Genomic DNA, 22,183 nt, shown 5'->3' with positions numbered 1-22,183 from the left:
ATGCAGTTCAACACCCAGACCTGAGTATCGAAGTTCCCGACGATGTTTCTGACGATGGACAGCATGGGAACGGAAACGATGATAACGAGGAGGAAAATCTTAGTTATGTAGACGTAATCACCCAGCTTGATAGAATTTGTCGCAACCCTATTATTGACGAAAGTCAAGACATGCTGTCATCAGTTACGAAAAAAGTGGAGAATCTCCAAAGATAAAAAAGAAAGCAAACTTCTATAAAACACAATGTATTTGTTAGTTGATATTTTTTTTGTTTGTATAACAGTAGAGCGTATAAATAATACAAGTTCATATTAATCAAATTATATGTCTCGTTTTCTTGATTTAAAATGAATAGAACAGAGAAAAAACGTATATAAACAAAAAATGTCATGTATTAGGCAAAATTTTGCTCTGAAAGTGATTTTTGGATACAATCTCTATAAAGCGGACACCTCTATAAGACGGACACTTTTTTTGTACCAATAGTGTCCGCTTTAGAGAGATTCCACTGTACTTGAACACGGAAGTCTGATTGTGTGTGTTTAAGTGATGTCACTAGTAGTCTCAATAACGTTGCCACAATACTGGGCATGCTCATAACTGAAAAGACAGATTTAAAAACATCGAAGCCAATAAAAAACTACAAAAGATGCATTTTTGTAATGTTTATTTGTGCTGTCTTCATTTATAATTATTTATGGTATCTGCATCTTTGAATATCGTTACGTCTTATCTGGAAGAGACAATGCCAATTTGTCATTGTCAGTCATGTTTACTGACATATTGAGATATCCATTTACCTACATTCGTTATGAGGTTCATATCAACACCCTAAAACATTGTGAACATTTTACCTACATGGTTTGTCGAAAGAAAAGCGGGAAACCAAGCAGCACAAATATAAAGTCGTAATATCTTATGCGTAATAGAGTATTGGAAATTCTTTTCAAAGAATCAAGATCTGGTTTTTCACATGGAGGATTTTTAGCGTTAATTAAATTTCGTAAATTTGTCAAAATTTGCTTGCTTTGCTATTTTTTAAGTGTTTTACAAGTGTCAAAAGTTTTGCAAAGCATAAGGTTAAGGTTATGGTATGGCAATTTGGACAAATTCGTTCATTTTTAGTGAAGAATTTTAATTAAATAAACGTTGTTAAATTTCAATCAACGCAAAGAATGCGTTTCTTTACCAAAAGAAAAAAAGAGAGTGACATACGGTTTCCATTCCATTTGTATGAAGATACTGCACCACTTTTTCAGTTGCAACGTTACCAGATGCACCTTTTGCGTACGGACAGCCACCAAGACCATACACAGAACTGTCCACTACTCTTAACCCCATCTAAAAATAACGACTACTCAGCAGATTGGATTTTCAAAAGTGACAAGAAAAACACAAGGTGAAAACAAAACAAACAAACAAACAAAAGAAAAATTACTTCTAAAGCCGTTTCAATATTTGATAAGGCTCTTCCATAGGTATCGTGACAATGAATGGCTAGTTTCTCGGATGGAATTGCTTCTAATACGCATTTCAGCATTTTTGCAGTAGATTCTTAAAGGATGATTCAGAGGTTGACTTATAAGTTGGTTTATAGGTTGATTCATAACACAAAACAAAAAAACGCCCTGTTTTGTTGTGGCAATACTTTGTAGATACTTCACAAAAAGTCCAGTAAACTATCGTTCATATTTATATCTTCAGGTACGAAAAGAAGAGAAATAAAAAACTCTTTTAAATCACCATTCAACAGTGTCTTAAATTAAATATGTGCTTACCTGAGGTGCCTATCCCTACAGTGTCACCAAGAGAAATTTCATAACAACCCATTTTTAAAAGCTCTTTTGCTATCTAGAAAGAAATTACAAGCAAACAAGCAGTAGACTTTTAGTCCTCAAAATTCTTACCCTTTATAAGAAATTTGTTCTGTAGTTATTTATCCACCATCTCCTATGATAACACTACTTTTTAACTTCTTTTTTAATAATTTGCGGTATATACTGGCATACGTCATACCTTCAACACGACAGAAGAATCGACATCACCTTCATACGGACAACCCACCACACATGACACATATCTTAACAAAAGAATCGAGTTAATTTTATTAGTAATGATCGACCCGTGAAAGCGTCCAACTTCATCTCAAGCACGTAGTGTATAGCCTAGATTTATTTAATGCGTTTCGCCAACTTGAAGTCTCAATTTTTTTTGCCCCAAAAATGTGCTGACTGCAAATTTTGCCGTTTCCAATTTTCTTAACATGGGATATCTCCTAGTGGCAAATATGGAAAATCATATTTCCTTGAAAATAAAAAAAGGAACTTCCGAAGATTTTTTACATTTTTCTAATGGAGTTCGAGTTAGCGCGAGTATTTAAGTCAAAGGGATTATTAAAATAGTTCGGCTTAGCAAATGTTCGAGTTATGACTGTTGGAGTTATGGAGTGATTTTTGTGCGAAGTTGTTATGATTTAAAGGTTATTCGAAAACAACTTTTGAACTGTGTATCTTTACAAGTTACTACATCAACATAAGAAAGTTCATTTCACGTATTTTTCATTTCCTCAAACCTTTACAACCTTCGTCACTTCTATTTGGCCACAAAAGATCTTATAGATTGTTAGTTAAACGTCACCCTCTAATTTTGATGTTTTTGTTTTGTGCCGCTACACAAACGTCTTTGAATCGTCTTAAACTTTCTTCGATTGTACAGTTGATGTTCTTTTTGGTAAACACTTCAGATGCAGCACCAAATATTGCAATCTCTTTCACATCAACTTCTACCTTGTTAGATAATAAGCAAAGATATAACGTCTACTTTGAAATAGAACATAACCTCCTTTTTTCCACAACTTTGGTTCGCATATAAAAATCATTTTTATGTATTCACATTGATCCACTTGTGAAATACGTTTTTCTCAGAGTTTAGAAATCCCAACCTCAAAAAACCTTAAGTACAATAACGCAAAGCTCATGCAGATATATCATTTATTGACAATATACCGCCAATATATCGCGAGTTTTTCACGCAGAGTGCATTTCGCTTACCGCAGACTGAAAACCTTTTATATTTGGTACCAAGACTGGATATGATACGTTCTTCTTTCTTTCGATTTTGCTCATAATTTCTTTGTTGTCAGCAAACTATTACAAAAAAAAATTAACAACCAAAAATCAACAATTCCTATCATTGCGTCTCTTTAATAGCTTGTCTTGCGAAAATTCTTCAAAAAAATACCCATGTAATATAGTAAATAAGTAATTACGCAGAGGGGATTATATAAAACATAGGATATTCTTTAAAGAAAGAAACTTTTGCGGGTCAAAAATTGTGAAGTAAAGGGAAAAAACTTTCGCGAAACGATCAGTTTAAAGCTTAATAAAATGGACATGTCAAACAAATTTTGTTTTTGTTTTTGTCCCGATGTTTAGTTAACATAAAAAACCGACATGTTAAGGGAGGTTTTAAAACAGTGTACAAAGTTTCAATAAAATGGCATCAACGATAAAAAACCACATAATTTTAAATCAATTCAAAGAGTTGATTAACAATTATTACACAGAACCTGACAACGAGATTTAAAGTGATATATATATAACGGATTTTTTTTATCCTACAAAAGAAATTTAGAATAAATAAAAATTAGCAAATATAACTTTCACAAATAGCCTATTCGAATAAATCTTGAGGAAATAAACTTTCGCTATCAACAATTTTCAATTTTTTTTTGATCACCCTTAGGTAATTCGCGTATTTCTTCATAAAAATAAATAAGCACCCATTCATACCTGAGGGACCCATTTTGGCGAAACAAAACTAGTTGCCTCTATTACAGACAACCCAGTGTTCGAAAGTTTATTTATAAATTCCACTTTAACATCTGTGCTGATTATAGCCTAAAAATGTTGTAATACAAAAGAATGTTACTACACCATCACCTCGGGATTATACGCAACTTATACTTTTTTATGAAGTAAATCCAATGTTACAGGAATAACGGGGTTTTTTGCAACTTATATCTTTCGTGGCGTTTACTTCTCATTATACCTTCTCATTTTGCAAGCCATCTCTTGGTCCAACTTCGACAATCTTCACATAATCGTCATTGAGAAATCGAAGTTGATGAAACTAAAAATAACACAGTTTTCAATATTCTAAACTAATTGCGCATCCTTGTGATTTATCATTGCACAAGAGATTAGCAGGACTTTTGCACAATCCTATATTTAACCACATGAATATACCTTGAAATTTCTTGGGTAAAATTTTTTTAAAGTACGTCTGATAAAGGCCATGCATATATTTACTGATGTTTTTTTATCTAAATAAATATTCGAATTTTCACTTCTCACTCCTCACTACTCTACAAAATGACAGCTAGCATATTAAACTCATTTCAAACATTAGTTTACTAGATAGAAAACAGTTTTTAATTCTGCAGTCCTTCTAAACGTTCCTCAATTGTACATTAGTGCAGATACAATTCTGTTGTCATTTCATAAGGAAACAAAGAAAAATATGTTAAAGTACTCGCCAATAATTAAAAAAAGAGAATTGCGGTAACAAAAATTGCACACGGGTTGGAAAAACTAAAAAATGTTCAACCTTGGTACTCATTAAACTTAACCATGTAAAAGCAATGGTTTGGAATTTACGAGCACGACACTTAATATAAGTATTAAATAAGCACTGTAAAATACGATTTTTGAGTGAAAACCGTCATAAAAATACAACTGCATCAAAAGGAAGAAAAACTCGATATACAGGAAATTATTAAAATAAGTGTCGTCTTTGTAGGAAATATTTGGGAATGCATTAGTGCATGTGTTTCAATGTTTAGCACTTTTTATTTCATTCTTTTATGTTTAACATATTTTAAGTGTCTATATTTAACGCCATTTATAACATCTTCAACTAAACAGAAGTACTAGTTATGAGGTTGTGTTGCGTATATATTGTAAGCTGTAATTTGGTAGCTGACACATGGTCATCATTCCAGCTGTTGTTATTTTTTCCAAGCCATTCCATCCTACTTTCCACCGATTACAAAATGTGGTTCCTCATCCTCTCCCTCCTGCATATTTTCATCACTTGAAGAAGGCAATTCATCTTTCTTGTCTATAGGTAAACAAAAGGACATGTTGAATGATGCACAGTAAGTCATTGTCCCTCCTTTAAGGCAATCATAATACAAATTATCAACTAATTGCAAATATTACATATTGGAAACCTTAGATTCCCTATTTGCTTACAAGCCTTCCTGATAAATAGTACTGGTCCAAAGTATACCATTATCATAATGATAACTTAATTAAGGACAAGGTGCATAACATGTGGTAAAGGATCACTTTACCTTAAAGAAAAAGCAAAAAAAATGTTCAAAAAGGATGTTAAACAAAGTTACCTTGCTCATTTTTAACATTTGTTTTGGCTAACAATTTCTTTTGTTTCTTTTTGTTTCTAAAAAACAGATATATTTACGGAGGGATATTGCAATAAAATAAACCATATTAGGATAGCCTGTATTTAACACTTATCATTAGCACGAAAATTATTTTGGACGTGATTGGCTAATAGGACAAGATATACATATATTTCCGATATAGAGTGCAATTCTCAACATTCGGGGCGCAATTCTCAATATTTATGTCGAAGTTAAAAATGCCTTAAATAGGTCAAAATGGTGATTAAAATTCGCTAGAAACAGGCAAAAACAAAAGCACTCAATAAAAAGACACACTAAATATACACTCTAAAAAAAGTTAAAACCAACTTGCAGAAGCTAAACTATTTTGTAGCTATATAATGAAACTCCAAAGTTAAACCACCACCACCACCACCACCACCACCACAACCAAAAATACCATAGGTCCGATATTGGACCTATGGTATTTTTAATATTGTCAAAGTCTTTTTCTTATATGCGTGTAAAAAGAACAGCGCAAGAGATAGTGATTAGTAGACTCGATTTAAAGACCACAACTGCAAAGAGGATTTAGGGTATCGCAAAAATTATGTCTGAATTTATGCTCTCTAAAGTGACTAAAGTTTACGCACAATCGGGTTAATAGTGTTAGTCCACGAGGATCGTGGATTTTATACACAGGACGCATTTTTGGCTTAATAAAATTAAGAAGACCTGTTTGAAATTTCGAGATTGATAGTAAATTTTTCAAATCGGGCCCAAGTTTATTCCACTCATTTACCGTGTACGGGAAAAAAGAATTCTTAAAATATTCAGTACTGGTTTTGAAATTCCTAAACAAATTACTTCTAGCCTGGTCATAAGAACTTTGCTTCAAGGGAAGCAATGAACCTAGATAGCCAGGTGAGGTACCTGATACAATATTGAAAAAGAAAACAAGTCAGCGATACCAACGCCTGTCGCTAAGGCTCTCAAGACCAAGTTCTTCATAGAGACGCTCGCAAAAAGTACCTCTGATAGCTTTAGTGACAGCAAGAGCAGCATTGTATAGGACAGATTCTATCTTATTGCAGAAACTGTCATTGTGTGGCTGGTCATATATTACATCTGCGTAATCAAGATGTGATCTAATAAATACACAATAATGACTGCCGTGGAAATAATTATGAAGTCTCTTTATAAGCGATATACCTTTGTCAGCCTTACATATCTTCTCATTTAAATGATGATCAAAACTAAGTTTATTATCAAGAATTAATTCAAGTTGTTTCTGTGTTGGCAAAGATACTACGGTAGAGTCATTAAAATATAAAGGAGGGGTGGTTAATGGACTTCTTTTTGTGGGAAAAATTACCTCTGTAGCTTGTTTGCTAGGATCAGGGTTAAAAGCCATCTTCCATTGAAAAGCCCACTTTTTAACAGTAGAAAGATCATTATTTAGGTCTATGCTACACTTTGTAATGTCATAAACAGTAGAAAATATAGATGTGTCATCAGCAAACAGTTTGGATACAGATACAATGTTTTCAGGAAGATCATTAATATAAATCAAAAAAAGAAGTGGACCAAGGATAGAGCCTTGTGGAACACCAGCGTTTATATTGATCCAGTTGGATGACTGAACACCTAAAACTACTACTTTCTACTATAATTTTCCAAAATATTGTAGAAACCTCCTTCGACACCATAGCATTATAATTTATAAAGAAGACCTTCGAGCCAAACTTTATCAAAAGCCTTGGACATATCAAGAAATACACCTCTAGTTTCAAGAGAAGGATTGAGAGAAGGATTGAGCAAGAGAAGGATTGAGAATTTCACCTTTGCAACGCTTGCATACAAACGGAATGTCAGTTCTTAACCTTCCTCCAATACCACTGCACTTCTTATGTACCCGTGCTTACAAGTCTGACAAAGAAGTGAGTTACTACCAAACCCTTTCCTGCGAAGTCCACAAGTCCATTCTGCCATTAAAAGGACATATTTAATGCTACTAAACATAACTATAGACTTCGCCGCATTCACTCCTAATCCTTTCTCTTCCACTCCTTTCTTCCACTTCTCAAACTTTCTTCGACTACATACAATAACTCCCATGGACAACCTGCTGAACTTTTGCACTGAATTGTCTTACAACAATCTATTCCTTCAGCTTCCAGACTTTACGACGGGCCTGTACTTTCCCTTGGTTTCTTTCATGCTCTTCAAGATATCACAAACCAGCAACCTATGCCGCCCACCATGACGAGTTCACTGTCTCCAAACCTTGATGTGACTGATATTAACTTATCATAAAACTTACCTTTATCTTCTTCACTGAGTCCACACTGTGAAGCATAAACTGACATAAAAATGACAATTATATTACTTATCAAAAACTTTATTACTATAATACAACTACTAACACGCATAACATCTATTACTTTTTCTACCCAATTCTCTGTGACAAATATGCCAACTCCTCCATATCCATCACTATTACCAATCCAAAAAACCATAATACCTTGTCGTCCTGCCTTCCTGAACACAACGCATATCAACATAATGTTCTAACATCTCAACTACCTCTCAGTGTACCAACCAGTGGGTAATGATCTGATGATGCTCACACCTGACATCTGTCCTATCATGCGCAACACCTTCCCTCCTTAGAGTTCCAGTCCTGTTTACGCAGTTATCTGATCAACTGTTCTCACTGCCATTAATAAAAAGTTTTGCCATTGTTTTACAGCTGGATGCCTTTCCTAACGCCAACCATTCACAGACTGGACTGGGTGTTTTTTAAAGTGACACCATCACTATGTGGTTTTCATGGGACTTCCACAATCGCCCCTGTAAACTAAGAAATGGTGGAGGATTTTTAATTTCTCTCTTCTCTCTCAAAAGAGACCCTTGACCTTCACCCGATCTTAAATAAAACCATATGCTTGTAGAACGCATAAGCTTTCTCAAATGTCTTAATAAATAATTATTTTTAACCTTTTAGCTCGTTTCTTTGCAGTTGCTTCTTCTGCTTGAAGTTTGTTTTGTATCATTTTTTCATTAAATTTCTCATCCAATTCAGTCTAAAAATTTTAGGAACAACATAAACATATACATTGCAACGTTATTTTATAATATAGACATCTAGATCATCACACAAAAGCAAAAAGCTCTCTACAATAACTTCATAGCACAAGAGTAAAAAATGTTTTTTTCCTGTAAATATACAATATTTGTTAGCTTTAAACACATTTTTAATTCTCCAGTTGTATACCTTAACAGATTTTTTTTCCAAATATTCCTGTCGTTTTCTTTCACGTTTTCGTATTCCTCTATAAACATGAAATTCTCCACTACCAGCACCAGCACTAGAACCTAAATAACACCCAAAAATAGGCTTAAATACAAACTTTATAAAACACAGGTAGCATGGGCCATGCCTTAAGTGGTATTTGCAGGCTTTTGACCATAAACAGAATTATATAACGTAAGCATAAAGGTAAAGGTATTCAAATACAAAGTATGTACATTCTTAAATGTCAAATCAGTTTAACATTCCAGCAAAGTACGGGAAACTGAGTTAGAACAGAGAAAAATTTTCCTGACAATAAATTTTGACCATATCAAATTACACTAACAAAGTTCTTCTTATTAACTTCCATACATTACCCATTACATGTCTAACAAATTCGGGTGCTTCCCTTGGTTTCCACTCTTTTCGTGGTTCTGGGATATATGCCTCTTTCATCTAAAGAATTAAGTCAAAGAAATTATGTATGCAACCAACCAAAAGGTTTTAAAACATTAAAATTGTGCAGAAAATATATCGGCTATTGCAATCATACTAATTAGTGTAATTATGTTCTTTTGTCCATGTTCAGTTTTTTGGTTATATTAATTTTAATTTGCAGCAATCAGTGGTTCAAGAAATATGTATATTTTGTAGCATTTTAATTTTTCAGTTCAATTTGAAAAAGGAAAAATTAAAGAAACGTTTTTATGCTTGCAAGGTTCAAATTTAAAAAAAAAAATTCTATTAAGTGAAATTATCGACTTGTAAATTAAGAGAAAATCTTATTTATATAAAAATATTCTTTGTTTTTCATGCAAAAATCAAATTATTTGACTGTGCAGTTGACAAAGATGTCTGTGAAATTCAGCTCAGGTTTAAAAATATCATCATCATTGATAACAATTTTGAGTCTATAACCAAGAAGTTGACAGTCTTCTTCTTGTTTAGAGAATCCAACTGCAAAACTGTGAAATTTCTGTGTCACGAAGACTTCATGCAGTAAAGTATGAAAAAAATGGTCTTTTTTAGACACTTCAACATAATTGAGCCTATTTAACTTTTGTTTTTATTTTCAACGAATTTTATCACTTCTTATACATTCTAATGATGGGTCGAAATAAGGTCGAAATATCAATTTTTAAAAGAAACTTTTCGACTCTGTTTCTTTGTTAATAATGTTTAAGCTTCTGGTTATATTATTCGCCATAAAAATGAGTGACAAAAAGTTAAATTTCAAAAAGGCACATTCAAAAGAAACTCGAATTAAGAAACAATGGAAAAATTTTTTGCATCTCCCCTGGTTAAATAATAAAAATGGCTTGAAATTAGACATTTAACTGCACTTCTTTACAGTAACAAGAAATAACAAGGATCTTAAAAAATTAATTAAAGTGTGAAAGCTTACTGGGTCACTCATTAACTTATCTAATTTCCGTTTCTGTATATCAGTGGTAGTTCTGCATATTGTTACTTCTTTTGTCTTGTCTTTTTCTTTTTCCAATTGTTCAAGTACTTTTCCTTCTTTTCTTAACTTTTTAAGATGCTCTCGCTCACGTTGTTCTTTTTTGAGTTGAACTTCATTCCGTATAATGTTCATATTCCACTACATTTAGAATATTGATAAACTAAAAAGTTGTGGTAACAATGTTTTACCAATTGTGTATATTAATCAAGTAATGGTATATTAATCAAGTAATAGTATATTAATCAAGTAATGGTATATTAATCAAGTAATAGTATATTAATCAAGTAATAGTATATTAATCAAGTAATGGTATATTAATCAAGTAATGGTATATTAATCAAGTAATGGTATATTAATCAAGTAATGGTATATTAATCAAGTAATAGTATATTAATCAAGTAATAGTATATTAATCAAGTAATAGTAATACGCCAAGTCTGTATTGCATTGCAGTTTTTTTACTTTAGCTAGTTGTTTTTTCATCAAACTTAAAACTGAATGGCTAACATATGAAATCATTTAGTCAACACATGGTGCTATACCAAATTGTAGCGCATTTTGTAGTGTAGTGTCATGCAATATATTTAAATCAGGAAAAATTTTGTTGTTCTGCATCTCAATCATATAAGACTGCTAAACAAATAAAATGAGCTTTTTAAAACCATTTGTAGATATTATTTCTTGTGCTATTACTTTAAAAAAGTTTTTTTATACAAACAAAATTTAGTTTTTTAACATCGAATAAAGACCATGACAAACCATGCTAGATATAGAATATCAAACTGGACCAATCATTGAAAAAAGAAATTGAATTCAACTGTCTTTGGGAATGAATTTTTCGGTAAAAATTTTTCGTGGATATTAATTTAGTGTTCTTGACCCTAAATTCCACCAAAACTTTCAACTTAGGCTCAATCGCAAATTTAAATTCTGATGATTTCTCATTCTGATGATTTCTGGTCTTGATGGGTTGATAAAAAAAAACAATTAGCTTAATATATATATACCAAATATCTTGTTTTTGAAATTTTGAAAATATATACATATATGTTTTTCCTTTTATTATTTTAATTTCTTCTGTTAAAAAAAGGTAAAAAAATACATAAAAATAACGATGTACATAATGAACTTCTAATATATATGATTTATGTGGTCTGGTAACACCATAGCAACTTACCATTGATTATTTGTTTCATTAGTTTTTTGAGAGATTTTTTTTTAATTTTTTTATATATAGATAATGTTTTTTGAAGGTTACCTAAGATGCTTTAAAAAATTAATTCCAAATATTAATTCCATCAACATTTTCATAAAACATTCACATATATAGAAGAAAGTTACAATGTAATCATATATTTTGCACAGTTTAAGGGATATATATATAGATGTATAATATACTAATACACTTGTAAGGTCAAAGGCTATTTATACCGGTTATTGTGTATGAAATTGGAACTTGAAATCCGAATTGTTATCAATATTTCTTGAATCAAGACAAAGAACAGATTGATTTTATGAGTGATACACTTATTGTGTATGAAATTGGAACTTGAAATCCGAATTGTTATCAATATTTCTTGAATCAAGACAAAGAACAGATTGATTTTATGAGTGATACACTTATTGTGTATGAAACTTGGAACTTGAAATCCGAATTGTTATCAATATTTCTTGAATCAAGACAAAGAACAGATTGATTTTATGAGTGATACACCTAGGACCGGCTGCACATATTAATTTGGATAATTATATGGGCAGTCGAACAGGTATATACGTAAAACTTGTTATACTTGCTTCCCAAATTCTTTCATAGTTGCATTTGTTATTTATTGTTCCTGCTTTCCGTTTTAAAAGAATGTCTTCTCAAAAGTTAGCAGTTTTGCTCTAAACAAACACTGTTTTACAAGAGAATTCAATTACTAAGAAGCAAGGGGATGTTTTAGCTGAACTTTGTGCAAACGCTCCTTGTACCATAATGTAAGAAATTGTCTAAGACTTTATGATCCCTTAAAACACACAACTCAAATTGAAAAGCTCTTTAACCAGAAGTGCAATAAACCCGTTCTTATTGAAACCTATGATTACCTTTTCATGCAACATGCTCTGGTAGTAGTAGAGCGCGGGCCCTAATTGGGTCTGCGTCGCTCAAAATGAGCATTAAATACTCTAGGACTCTCCATCTAAGCCATTGCCCCTCCAGGAAATAATAGACAGGGTATATCCCTCGATATTTGTGAGGCTAGCCATGTAAAATATGCACATCTATCTATCTATCTATCTATCTGTTCTGTCCTGTACTTTCCCCTGACCACCTGGGCTCTAGTCAAGACCCTCCTTTAGCTGTAGGATGGAGAGTCCAGGTATGGTCAGTGGGTGTGCAAGCTTGTATCAGTAGGCAAGAGACATGTAACAAGTGAGGAGCTATATAATATATTCAACAACATACACAAGTGTTCTTGTCTGTCCAACGCCTTACAACAGATGCATGTCAAATCTGTAACCAAGAGTATTGTATTAAGCTAACAGATCAATCATTATTGTCGTGTGAAATCTGTGGACAAGAAGCACACAAATCATGCTTTCTTGATATGATACCAGACGAATATATTTGAAAAACTTCCAAAATATATTCAAGCTTCCTGGAATCTAGAATCAATTGGTCTACGGAATTTAATTTACTACCCCTAGAAGACAAATTCCAGCGTTTTCTCAAAATCTCATACGATTGTGTTAAAAACCTTACACAAATTCGCAAAAACCAAAATTATTTTCATCCTGGGAAAATACCAAGAGAAAGAAAAAATTAGATGCGACAAAGATCTTGGATCAATAAACTGATCTTAAGAATCACCTCCCCTGCTAGAAATCTGGGAATCGAAAAAAAATCTTCAAAAATCATATAAAAATTCTAATACAACACAAGAACAATTATATAGCTACAATTGACTCAAATGGTCTGTGTAAATGGCAGCATCTCTTCACCAGTGCATGTTCTGCCTGGTGTTCCACAGGAGTGTCTTATAGGTCCTCTTCTCTTCATCATTCTCATGTATGATATCGATAAAAGCATTCATCAATGCACACTCCTTTCAAGTTTTGCAGATGACACTTGCTTGCTTCCACAAATACTCATCCTTAACGAAACAGAGAATCATCAAATGTCACTAAACCACGTCTATGCCTGGGCAAATCACAACAATATGTTTTTTAATGAAACAAAATTTCAATTATTACAATATGGTAAAAACCATGAACTGAAGCAATCTTCCTACAGTACAAGTCACCATCCAAGCGGAGAAACTATAACAACCAAGAATTATGTTAAGGACTTAGGAGTAATCCTGAGCACTGACTGTACCTTCATGATTCATAATCAACAACGTTATAGAAAAAGGAAAACGATTTTCAAGCTGGATCCTTTGAGTGTTTCAATCAAGAGAACCAGTTGTAATGCTTACACTATGGAGATCACTAGTTGTACCCTATCTAGAATATTGCTCGCAGTTACTACCTGTGACTACCTGCGAAGATGGCGGATAAGCGGAAACGTATTAAAGTTGATAAAGATTTTGAGTATGTTAACTTAAATGGAAAGCTGCTTTCAAGCAATGAGATATTGAAAATGGATCTTAGATCTTGCTGTGGAGAATGTGAAGATAATGAAACTATTCCTAATGGTTTACAGAAGTGTATAGAACAACGTATAGATATACTTCGTCCTGAGATTATGTCAGAAGTAAAACAAATTGCAAACATCATCATCATCATCATTCTCGGCTTAACGTCCGTTTTCCATGCTAGCATGGGTTGGACGGGGTATATTAATGACCCTCTTCCAATCTGATCTAGACTGTGTTAGATCTAAACTCAACTTCCTCTCTATCAAGTCTGTCCTTATAACCTCCTGCCAAGTCTTTCTCGGTCTGCCTCTGGGCTTTGCCCCAGGAACTATCAAGTCTCTACACTTTCTTACCCAATTATCCTCCTCCATTCTTTCCAAGTGCCCCAGCCAATTCAATCTTCTTATCTGGATAACATCTTTAATTCTACAGAGACTTAGCCTGCTTCTTAGCTCATCTGAACTCTTTCTGTCTCTCAGACTGGCATTACACATCCACCTAACCATTCTCATATCATTCCTTTCTAAACGGTCAAGATCTTCCTGCTTCACTGCCCATGTCTCACTACCGTACAACATAACACTTCTTACACAGGCCTCATACAACCTACCTTTTACCTCAATTGACAGGACTCTGCTAGTCAATAAAGGAAGTAACTCTCTAAACTTTTTCCAAGCAGAACCTATCCTGCAAGTAACACTTCTTCCAACACCCCCTTCACTGCCCAACATATCACCTAAGTAACAGAAGTTCTTAACTATCTCTAACGAGCCACTGTTGTACATCATTAAAGCTGGAAATACTTCATTCTCTATAATCTCACCTTTGCAACGCTTGCATACAAACTGTATGCCAGCTCTTAACCTTCCACTAATACTACTGCACTTCTTATGTACCCAATGCTTGCAAGTCTGACAAAAAATTGAGTTACTACCAACCCCTTTCCTGCAAACTCCACAAGGCCACTTTCCAACTACAAGGTCACACTTGGCTGCAATGCTACTTATCATGACTTTAGACTTTGCTGTGTTTACCTTCAGCCCTTTCTCTTCTAGTCCTTTCTTCCACTTCTCAAACTTTTCAACTAATTCTTCCATCGACTCTGCTATGAGAACCAAATCATCTGCATACAATAACTCCCATGGGCAACCTGTTCTGAACTCCATCGACAGCGCTTCTAAGACTAGAATAAACAACAAAGGACTAAGTACAGAACCCTGATGTACACCAACATTTACACTAAATTCATCACTAAGTGAATCGTTAATCCTGACACGACTTCTAGCATTGCTGTACATAGACTGAACCATCGTAACTAGCCACTCATCCACACCTAATTTTCTCATAGCCCACCAAATAACTTTACGTGGCACTCTATCAAAAGCTTTCTCTAAATCTACAAAGGCAAAATAGAGATTCTTTCTCTTTCCTAAATACTTTTCCTGAAGCTGTCTGAGTAAAAATATTGCATCTGTAGTGCCACGCCCTGGAACAAAACCAAATTGCATCTTATCTATATCAATTCTTTCTCTAAGTAACTTATCAATCACTCTTTCAATAACTTTCATTACTTGATCAACCAACTTCAAACCTCTATAGTTTCCCCTTTCTAATGCATCACCCTTGCCCTTGAAACAATTCACTATTACACTCGACTGCCACTCACTCGGAATAGCACCATCCTTTATAATCTGGTTAGCAAGACTTGTAATAAGCTCAACTCCAATATATCCAGATGCTTTTACCATCTCTGCTACAATACCTGATACTCCTGCAGCCTTGCCAATCTTCATTTTCCTAATAGCCTCCACTACCCATTCTGTCTTGATCTGCATGGCTGGCCCTTCTACGACATCATCATCAGACAAATCATCCTCGTCCCAATCAAACTCAGTGTTAAGCAACCTCTGATAATGATTCTTCCAAGCTACCCTTTTCTCCTCCTCTGTGCTAGCCAAAACACCTTCATCATTACGTATACACTTCTCACCTACAATATCTTGATTAGTCTTCTTCATTTGCTTTGCTATCTTGAATACCTCATTGCGCTGGTCTTCCCTTCTTAACACATCTGCAAATCTGTTTCTCTCTGCTTCTGATTTTGCCTTATACACTGCTGTACGAGCCCGACGCTTAGCTTCTAAGTAAATAGTTTTACTACCACCTGACTTCCACTCTTTCCAAAGTTTCCTCTTTTCCTTTATACACTGGTCAACCTCATTATTCCACCACCAGGTCTGTCTATGTCTAGCTGGTCCTTTCGTCCACCCACAGGTATCATCAGAAGCTTCTAGAAGACAATTCTTCAAAGTAGTCCAAGTACTTTCAACATTGTCACTATCACATTGACTATTGTAGGCTAACTGCTGAACTTTTGCACTAAATTGTCTTGCTACAATCTCTTCCTTCAGCTTCCAGACTTTTCGACGGGGCCTGTACTTTCCCTTGGCTTCTCTGACACTCTTCAAGATAATATCACAAACCAGCAACCTATGCTGGGAAACACACTCTTCCCCCGATATAACTTTCACGTCCTTCACCACTTTCTTGTCTGACTTTCTAACCAAAAAGTAATCTATCTGTGTCTTACAACCACCTGACTCATATGTTATCAGCCTACTCTGTCTCTTACTGAATGATGTGTTGCAAACCACCATGTCCGTTGCCATTCCAAACTCAAGCAATCTCTCCCCTTCCTTATTTCTGCTTCCAAATCCATAGCCTCCATGCACACCTCTATAACCTTCAGATGACTTCCCAACATGACCATTAAAGTCGCCGCCCACCATGACAAGTTCAGTGTCTCCAAACTTTGATGTGACTGCTATTAACTCATCATAAAACTTATCTTTATCTTCCTCACTGAGTCCACACTGTGGAGCATAAACTGACAGAAAAGTGACAATCCTATTACCTATCAAAAACTTTATCACTATAATACGACTATTAACACGCATAACATCTATTACTTTTTCTACCCACTTCTCTGCAACGAATATGCCAACTCCTCCATATCCATCACTATTACCAATCCAAAAAAGCTTATACCTTGCCCTCCTACCTTCCACAAATCTCACTGAAGCTCCTCTCCACCTAACTTCCTGAACACAACACATATCAACAGATCTACGTTCTAACATTTCAACTACTTCACCTGCTCTACCTCTCAGAGTACCAACATTTACACTAGCCATCCTCAACCTAGTGTTATCTACCTTGCAAACGACAAGAATAAATTTGGTGATAATCATAGAATTTTAGAAAACCGTATTATAATGTTACAGGAAGATAACACTTTCTTGAAAAAACAGTTGACTGATTGGACTGGTTTTTTAGAAGTTTTAGTGGAATGTATAAACGAACGGCGAAGTCAATCATGCATGACGACGGTAAAACCCTCTCATGACGAAAGCCAAATTTTGACGCTAAATGATTTGTCTTCGGAGACCTCTAATACGGATCACGAAATTAACAGCAACCCTCTAGGGAATGAGAACATTATTTCGAAGAATAGCGATCATTTATTGCGGCACAATACAACGATAAAAGATCAATTGAATATGTTCGGTTTGACACAGAAAAAAAAACACGCTGTTTATAAAAAGAACACTGTAGAATATCAGCGCCGAAACGAATCTACAGTAAAAGAACAACTAAACATGGTTCGATGTGAACATAACAGTAAGTACAAAACTCTACATGATAGAAAACCAACACTACAGAAACGCTTAGAAAATCTTGCTGAATACAATGTTGATACTTCTTTAAATGAAAGTTGCGTTTCACATCATGAGTTTGAAAAATCTGTGACATGCATATATGGTGATAGTATTATAAAAAATGTTAAAGGATGGAAGATCAAAGAAAAACTCTTAGAAAAACAGGATATCATATTCGATCATTTCCTGGCGCCAATACAGACCGTATAAGAAATTATATTATACCACTGTCAAAAACAGATAAACCAAATCGCACAATTATACATGTTGGAACGAATGATCTTTGCTCTTCTAAATCACCAAATGAAATTTCAGACTCTATTATTGACTTGGTTACTGATGTCAGCAAATCTTGTCCTTATGTAATGGTGTCTTGACTTACTATGTGAGATGATAATTTTAACAGAAAGGCATTAGAACTTAACAGAATTTTAGAACGATCATGTCAAGAAAGAAATATTTGCTACATAAAACATAGTAATATCAGCAAACACCATTTGAACGGTAGTAAACTTCATTTGAATAAGAATGGAACAAAGAACATAAAACATTTGCCAGTTATATCAACAAGTGCTGATATGTACTGCACAGAGACGCACTTCTATCAATTGAATCACCTCAAATTAGTGATGTCAAATCCATTAAATATTTGAAAACGAAAAACATGTCCAAACTTATGATTGGACACTTAAACATCAACTCAATCAGAAATAAATTTGAACATTTAAACAATCTCTTGTGTGATAAAGTTGATATTTTCTTAGTATCAGAAACAAAACTTGATGGAAGCTTTCTGAACTCACAATTTCATATGAATGGTTTTTATCCACCATTCAGAAACGATAGAAACCAATATGGTGGAGGTGTAGCAGGACACATTTGAAAAGCAGAAATTTATACTGAAATGTATATCCTGGGTAAATATTGATGATAAATAAATAAATAAATAAAATTATGTTTTATGTTAGCAATATTTTTGGAAATTAATTTACGTAAACAAAAATGGATTGTTGCTGGCATTTATAAACCACCATCCTTGAATACTAAATATTTTACAAGATGCATTCGTGAGTTTCTTTCGAAAATTAATTCTGATAATATTATTTTAATGGGTGATTTCAATGTTGTTGAACATGACGATAATATGACCTTGAGTCACTTATTGCATTAAACAATGACTTAAATTACAACGACTTTGACGAACAATTCAGTCAGTTGGTCAGCAAACACGCCCCTATAAAATACAAAGTTGTTAGAAATAATAACTCTCCATTTATAACAAAAGCAGTACGAAAGGAGATAATAATTCGATCGACATTTAAAAATATCTACAATAAGCACCCTTCTATCAAAAACTGGGAAAACTTTAAAAGGCAAAGAAACAAATGTGTGACTGTTTGTAGAGACGCAAAAAGAATTTATTACACATCACTAAATATGAACAACATTTTTGATAACAAAAAGTTCTGGAAAACTGTAAAGCCCATATTTTCCAACAAATGTGTAAAAGATACAGTCCAAGTAATAGTTGAAAATGATCAAATAATTCGTGAAAAAGAACATATAGCAAATATAATAAATGATCATTTTGTTAATGTCACGAATTCTTTGAATATTGATGGAATTCCGCACGAAAACTATAACGATATTAAAAACGATATTGAAAACGTCATCAAGAATTACGAACAGCATCCAAGTATAATATGGATAAAGAAACATGTTACCACTACCAACAAAATGAGCTTCAAATCAATTGAAATTGACATCATGAAAAAGTATATTGGTAACCTAAAAGAAAACAAATCTGGTCCCAAAGGAGCAATTCCACCATGTTTCCTCAAATATTACGTCGATGTATACGGAGAGCATATCAACAAGCTGTTTGAGAAATCTATTGTCGATGAAGTTTTCCCTGGAGCAATGAAATTGGCTGATATTTGTCCACTATTTAAAAACGGAGATCGTTCATCAAAATTGAAATATCGTCCTGTTAGTAAACTGAGCAGTGCGTCAAAAATTTTTGAACGTATTATGTTTGATCAGATTTATGAATTTATTGATAGTAAATTATCACCTCTTTTGTCAGGTTTTCGTAAGGGTTTTAGCAGCCAGCATGTTTTGCTTCACATGATAGAATCGTGGCGAAAAGATCTTGATAAAGGAAATGCTGTAGGGGCGCTATTGATGGATTTGAGTAAAGCATTTGATTGTGTGGATCATAATCTGTTAATAGCGAAACTACATGCATATGGTTTCTCAAAAAGTGCTTTAGGTCTTTTAAGGAGTTATCTCACCAATCGGTTCCAAAGAGTCGGAATTGATGGCTATTTCAGCTTGTGGAAAGAAATTATTAGTGGTGTTCCACAAGGTTCGATTCTGGGTCCACTTTTATTCAATATTTATATAAATGATTTAATGTTTATTTTTAATGATAGAGCTGATGTTAAAATTTGTAATTACGCAGATACACTTTATACATATGGAAAACAATTTGAGGAGATAAAGTTATGTTTAGAAAGTGCTTTTTCAACTGTTAGCACATGGTTTTCCAATAATGGGCTTCAGTTAAATTCTGAGAAGTGCAAACTGCTCATTCTGGGAAAATCAAAAAACAAAGACTTTGTTACTTTAAATTTGAAAAATAATATATTACAAGAGTCTCCATACGTAAATTTGTTGGGTATAATTCTGGACAATCAGCTTTCTTTCCTGCAACATGTTCTTCCATTATGTAAGAAGGCTAATGCCAAGATCAATGCCCTAAAACGTATATCACCATATATGTCTAATTATAAGCGAAATGTTATTGCTAATTCATTTATTTCTAGCATATTTAATTACTGCCCTCTTATATGGGGATTTTCAGGTAGAGATCTACTACATAAAGTTAATAGCATTCATAGTAGAGCAAATAGACTTTTATGCGACAGAATTGAAAATGAATGCAGAATCAGTATTCAAGAAAAGTTCTGCCGAAAATTGTTATAGGAGGTTTTTAAAACAAAAATGAAACAGAATCCATCCTACATGAATGATGTTTTTGCATTCAAAAACACAGCATATAGTTTCCGTGCATCAAGTTCTCTTGAAAGGTGCAGAACTCGCACCACAAAGCATGGTCTATTAAGCGTATCTTATATTGCGTCTAAATTATGGGAGAAGCTTCCAAACTCTGTCCGAAATGCCCCTTCGTTGTCTTTATTCCATCACGGGCTAAACACCATTCCGTTTATTCAGTGCAGTTGTCGTCTCTGTGCCACATATATTTGTAACGTAGGATATACGAATTAGCTTCTTATTTTATAATATAAATCTCCTATTTTTTTAGAAACTTTATTTTAGGACAGTCGATTTTAATTAGCCCAAGGCTAACAAATTTTCTTTTTTTTTTAATTAATGTATCTAGCATGTTTTATTGTATATTGTATATCGACTTTAAAGAAAGAATAAATAAAAAAATAAATATGGTCGCCTTCTTTGAAGTACCTTGTGAAATCACTCGAATCAGTACAATCAAACTTTTTTCCGAAAAATCTATGGCTCTGATAGAAAAAATTGCTGGAATAATTTAAAGTCTAACAGAATATATTAATTAAAACGAAGAAGAGATATATACCAAATTATCTACTTGTGGAAAATACTAGAAGGCTTTCAGTCTTTTTCAGGAGAGGCGTGCGATCGCACGCGCACGCCTTGGCACACGCCTAAATCGTTTTAGGCGTGTGATTAATCGCACGCCTGAAAATAAATATTGAGTTTTGAAAATCAACCTATAAAATCCAATTTGTAGCGTGCGATGGCAGCCCTCGAAATAATTTTTGGAGACTCGTCAGACAAAACGTCCGATAGACTTCCGTCTTGGTCGGACACTTTTAGATTTCAGAAATTATTGAATAGTCCTGGTCCTCTTAATCCATGAGCAAGCCTATTCATAGCCAACCTGACCATCCTAGCCAATTTACCGACTCCTGACTTAGTTAAAATAACTACGTAGACAAAAATCTCTTTTGCCTGGCCCCTTCGTCGTTGGTAACCAGGTCTTACCAAGAAATCCAGCCATGCAGTTCTTAACTAATGCGGAGGTGAACGCCGACGGAGCACGGATGAAGCAAGTCTGCAAAACTGCACTTAAAGGCGGAATAGACATTTTATCATGGATTTAATTGTAAATAATTTCTTTATTTGACAAAACAATTGGAAACCCTAGCAGGTCCAAATTTAATGGATTTTTTCTTTATGCCTGTAAAAACGAAACCCACAAGTTTTAATTAAGCCACTTGAATAATGATTTTTTTTAATTTGAAAACAAAGCATATTTTTGCCTATTTGTTTGTGATGACCTAAAAAATAAACAGTAAATATAAAAATGACAGTATAGTCATGCATCGTGTCTGGGGTTCACAATTTAAACGTCCCCCACTTTTCTACCGCAAAATGAATGCGCCACAAAAATAACCTCAGAGCCCGTAACGCATGCGTAACATTCTTTGCACGTGCGCTTTACATCGCACGCATTACTTGATTTACACGTGCGAATCATCGCACATCTACTCAAATAATCCCGAAAAAGACTGGGCTTTGTACCAAACTTCCTTCTTCACCCTGTTTTATGCCACACAACATCATGTAAAGGAAGACTCTGAAAACTGCCAGATGTGATGTCATCTGCCAGCAGAA

General features: G+C 33.9%; 2 protein-coding genes across 5 annotated transcripts in view; both read right to left on the bottom strand.

The window, feature by feature from the left end:
* Positions 1-248: 248 nt before the first annotated feature.
* LOC130648315 (hydroxymethylglutaryl-CoA lyase, mitochondrial-like) overlaps positions 249-22,183 on the bottom strand; it is a 91,526-nt gene continuing 69,591 nt past the window's right edge. Inside the window, exons 2-11 of the mRNA XM_057454356.1 lie at positions 4,248-4,326; positions 4,051-4,131; positions 3,792-3,899; positions 3,051-3,146; positions 2,638-2,786; positions 2,017-2,080; positions 1,779-1,851; positions 1,439-1,554; positions 1,216-1,341; positions 249-831 (exon numbers count right to left, since the gene is read on the bottom strand). Coding sequence (XP_057310339.1) covers positions 763-831; positions 1,216-1,341; positions 1,439-1,554; positions 1,779-1,851; positions 2,017-2,080; positions 2,638-2,786; positions 3,051-3,146; positions 3,792-3,899; positions 4,051-4,131; positions 4,248-4,298 — 933 coding nt within the window. The 5' untranslated portion in view covers positions 4,299-4,326 and the 3' untranslated portion in view covers positions 249-762. The remainder of the gene's footprint in view (positions 832-1,215; positions 1,342-1,438; positions 1,555-1,778; positions 1,852-2,016; positions 2,081-2,637; positions 2,787-3,050; positions 3,147-3,791; positions 3,900-4,050; positions 4,132-4,247; positions 4,327-22,183) is intronic.
* On the bottom strand, positions 4,687-20,914 carry LOC130648316 (PRKR-interacting protein 1 homolog). Of its 4 annotated transcripts, XM_057454357.1 has the most exons (8): positions 20,534-20,914; positions 20,174-20,266; positions 10,108-10,305; positions 9,080-9,158; positions 8,685-8,785; positions 8,408-8,493; positions 5,408-5,463; positions 4,687-5,121 (listed from the first exon to the last, which is right to left on the bottom strand). In XM_057454357.1, exons 2-8 carry the CDS (start codon positions 20,222-20,224, stop codon positions 5,033-5,035), a joined length of 660 nt encoding a protein of 219 aa, XP_057310340.1. In that variant the 5' UTR covers positions 20,225-20,266; positions 20,534-20,914; the 3' UTR covers positions 4,687-5,032. The 4 variants fall into 4 exon arrangements, with proteins under 4 accessions (XP_057310340.1, XP_057310343.1, XP_057310344.1 ...); XM_057454360.1 differs by lacking the exon at positions 20,534-20,914 and having other exon boundaries at positions 10,108-10,327; XM_057454361.1 differs by lacking the exons at positions 20,174-20,266; positions 20,534-20,914 and adding an exon at positions 11,345-13,766 and having other exon boundaries at positions 10,108-10,327.

This window comes from Hydractinia symbiolongicarpus, chromosome 6, assembly GCF_029227915.1.
Source record: "Hydractinia symbiolongicarpus strain clone_291-10 chromosome 6, HSymV2.1, whole genome shotgun sequence".
NCBI lineage: Eukaryota > Metazoa > Cnidaria > Hydrozoa > Anthoathecata > Hydractiniidae > Hydractinia > Hydractinia symbiolongicarpus.
The sequence above is the reverse complement of the archived record's forward strand: the minus strand, read 5'-3'. Positions and strand labels throughout refer to the sequence as shown.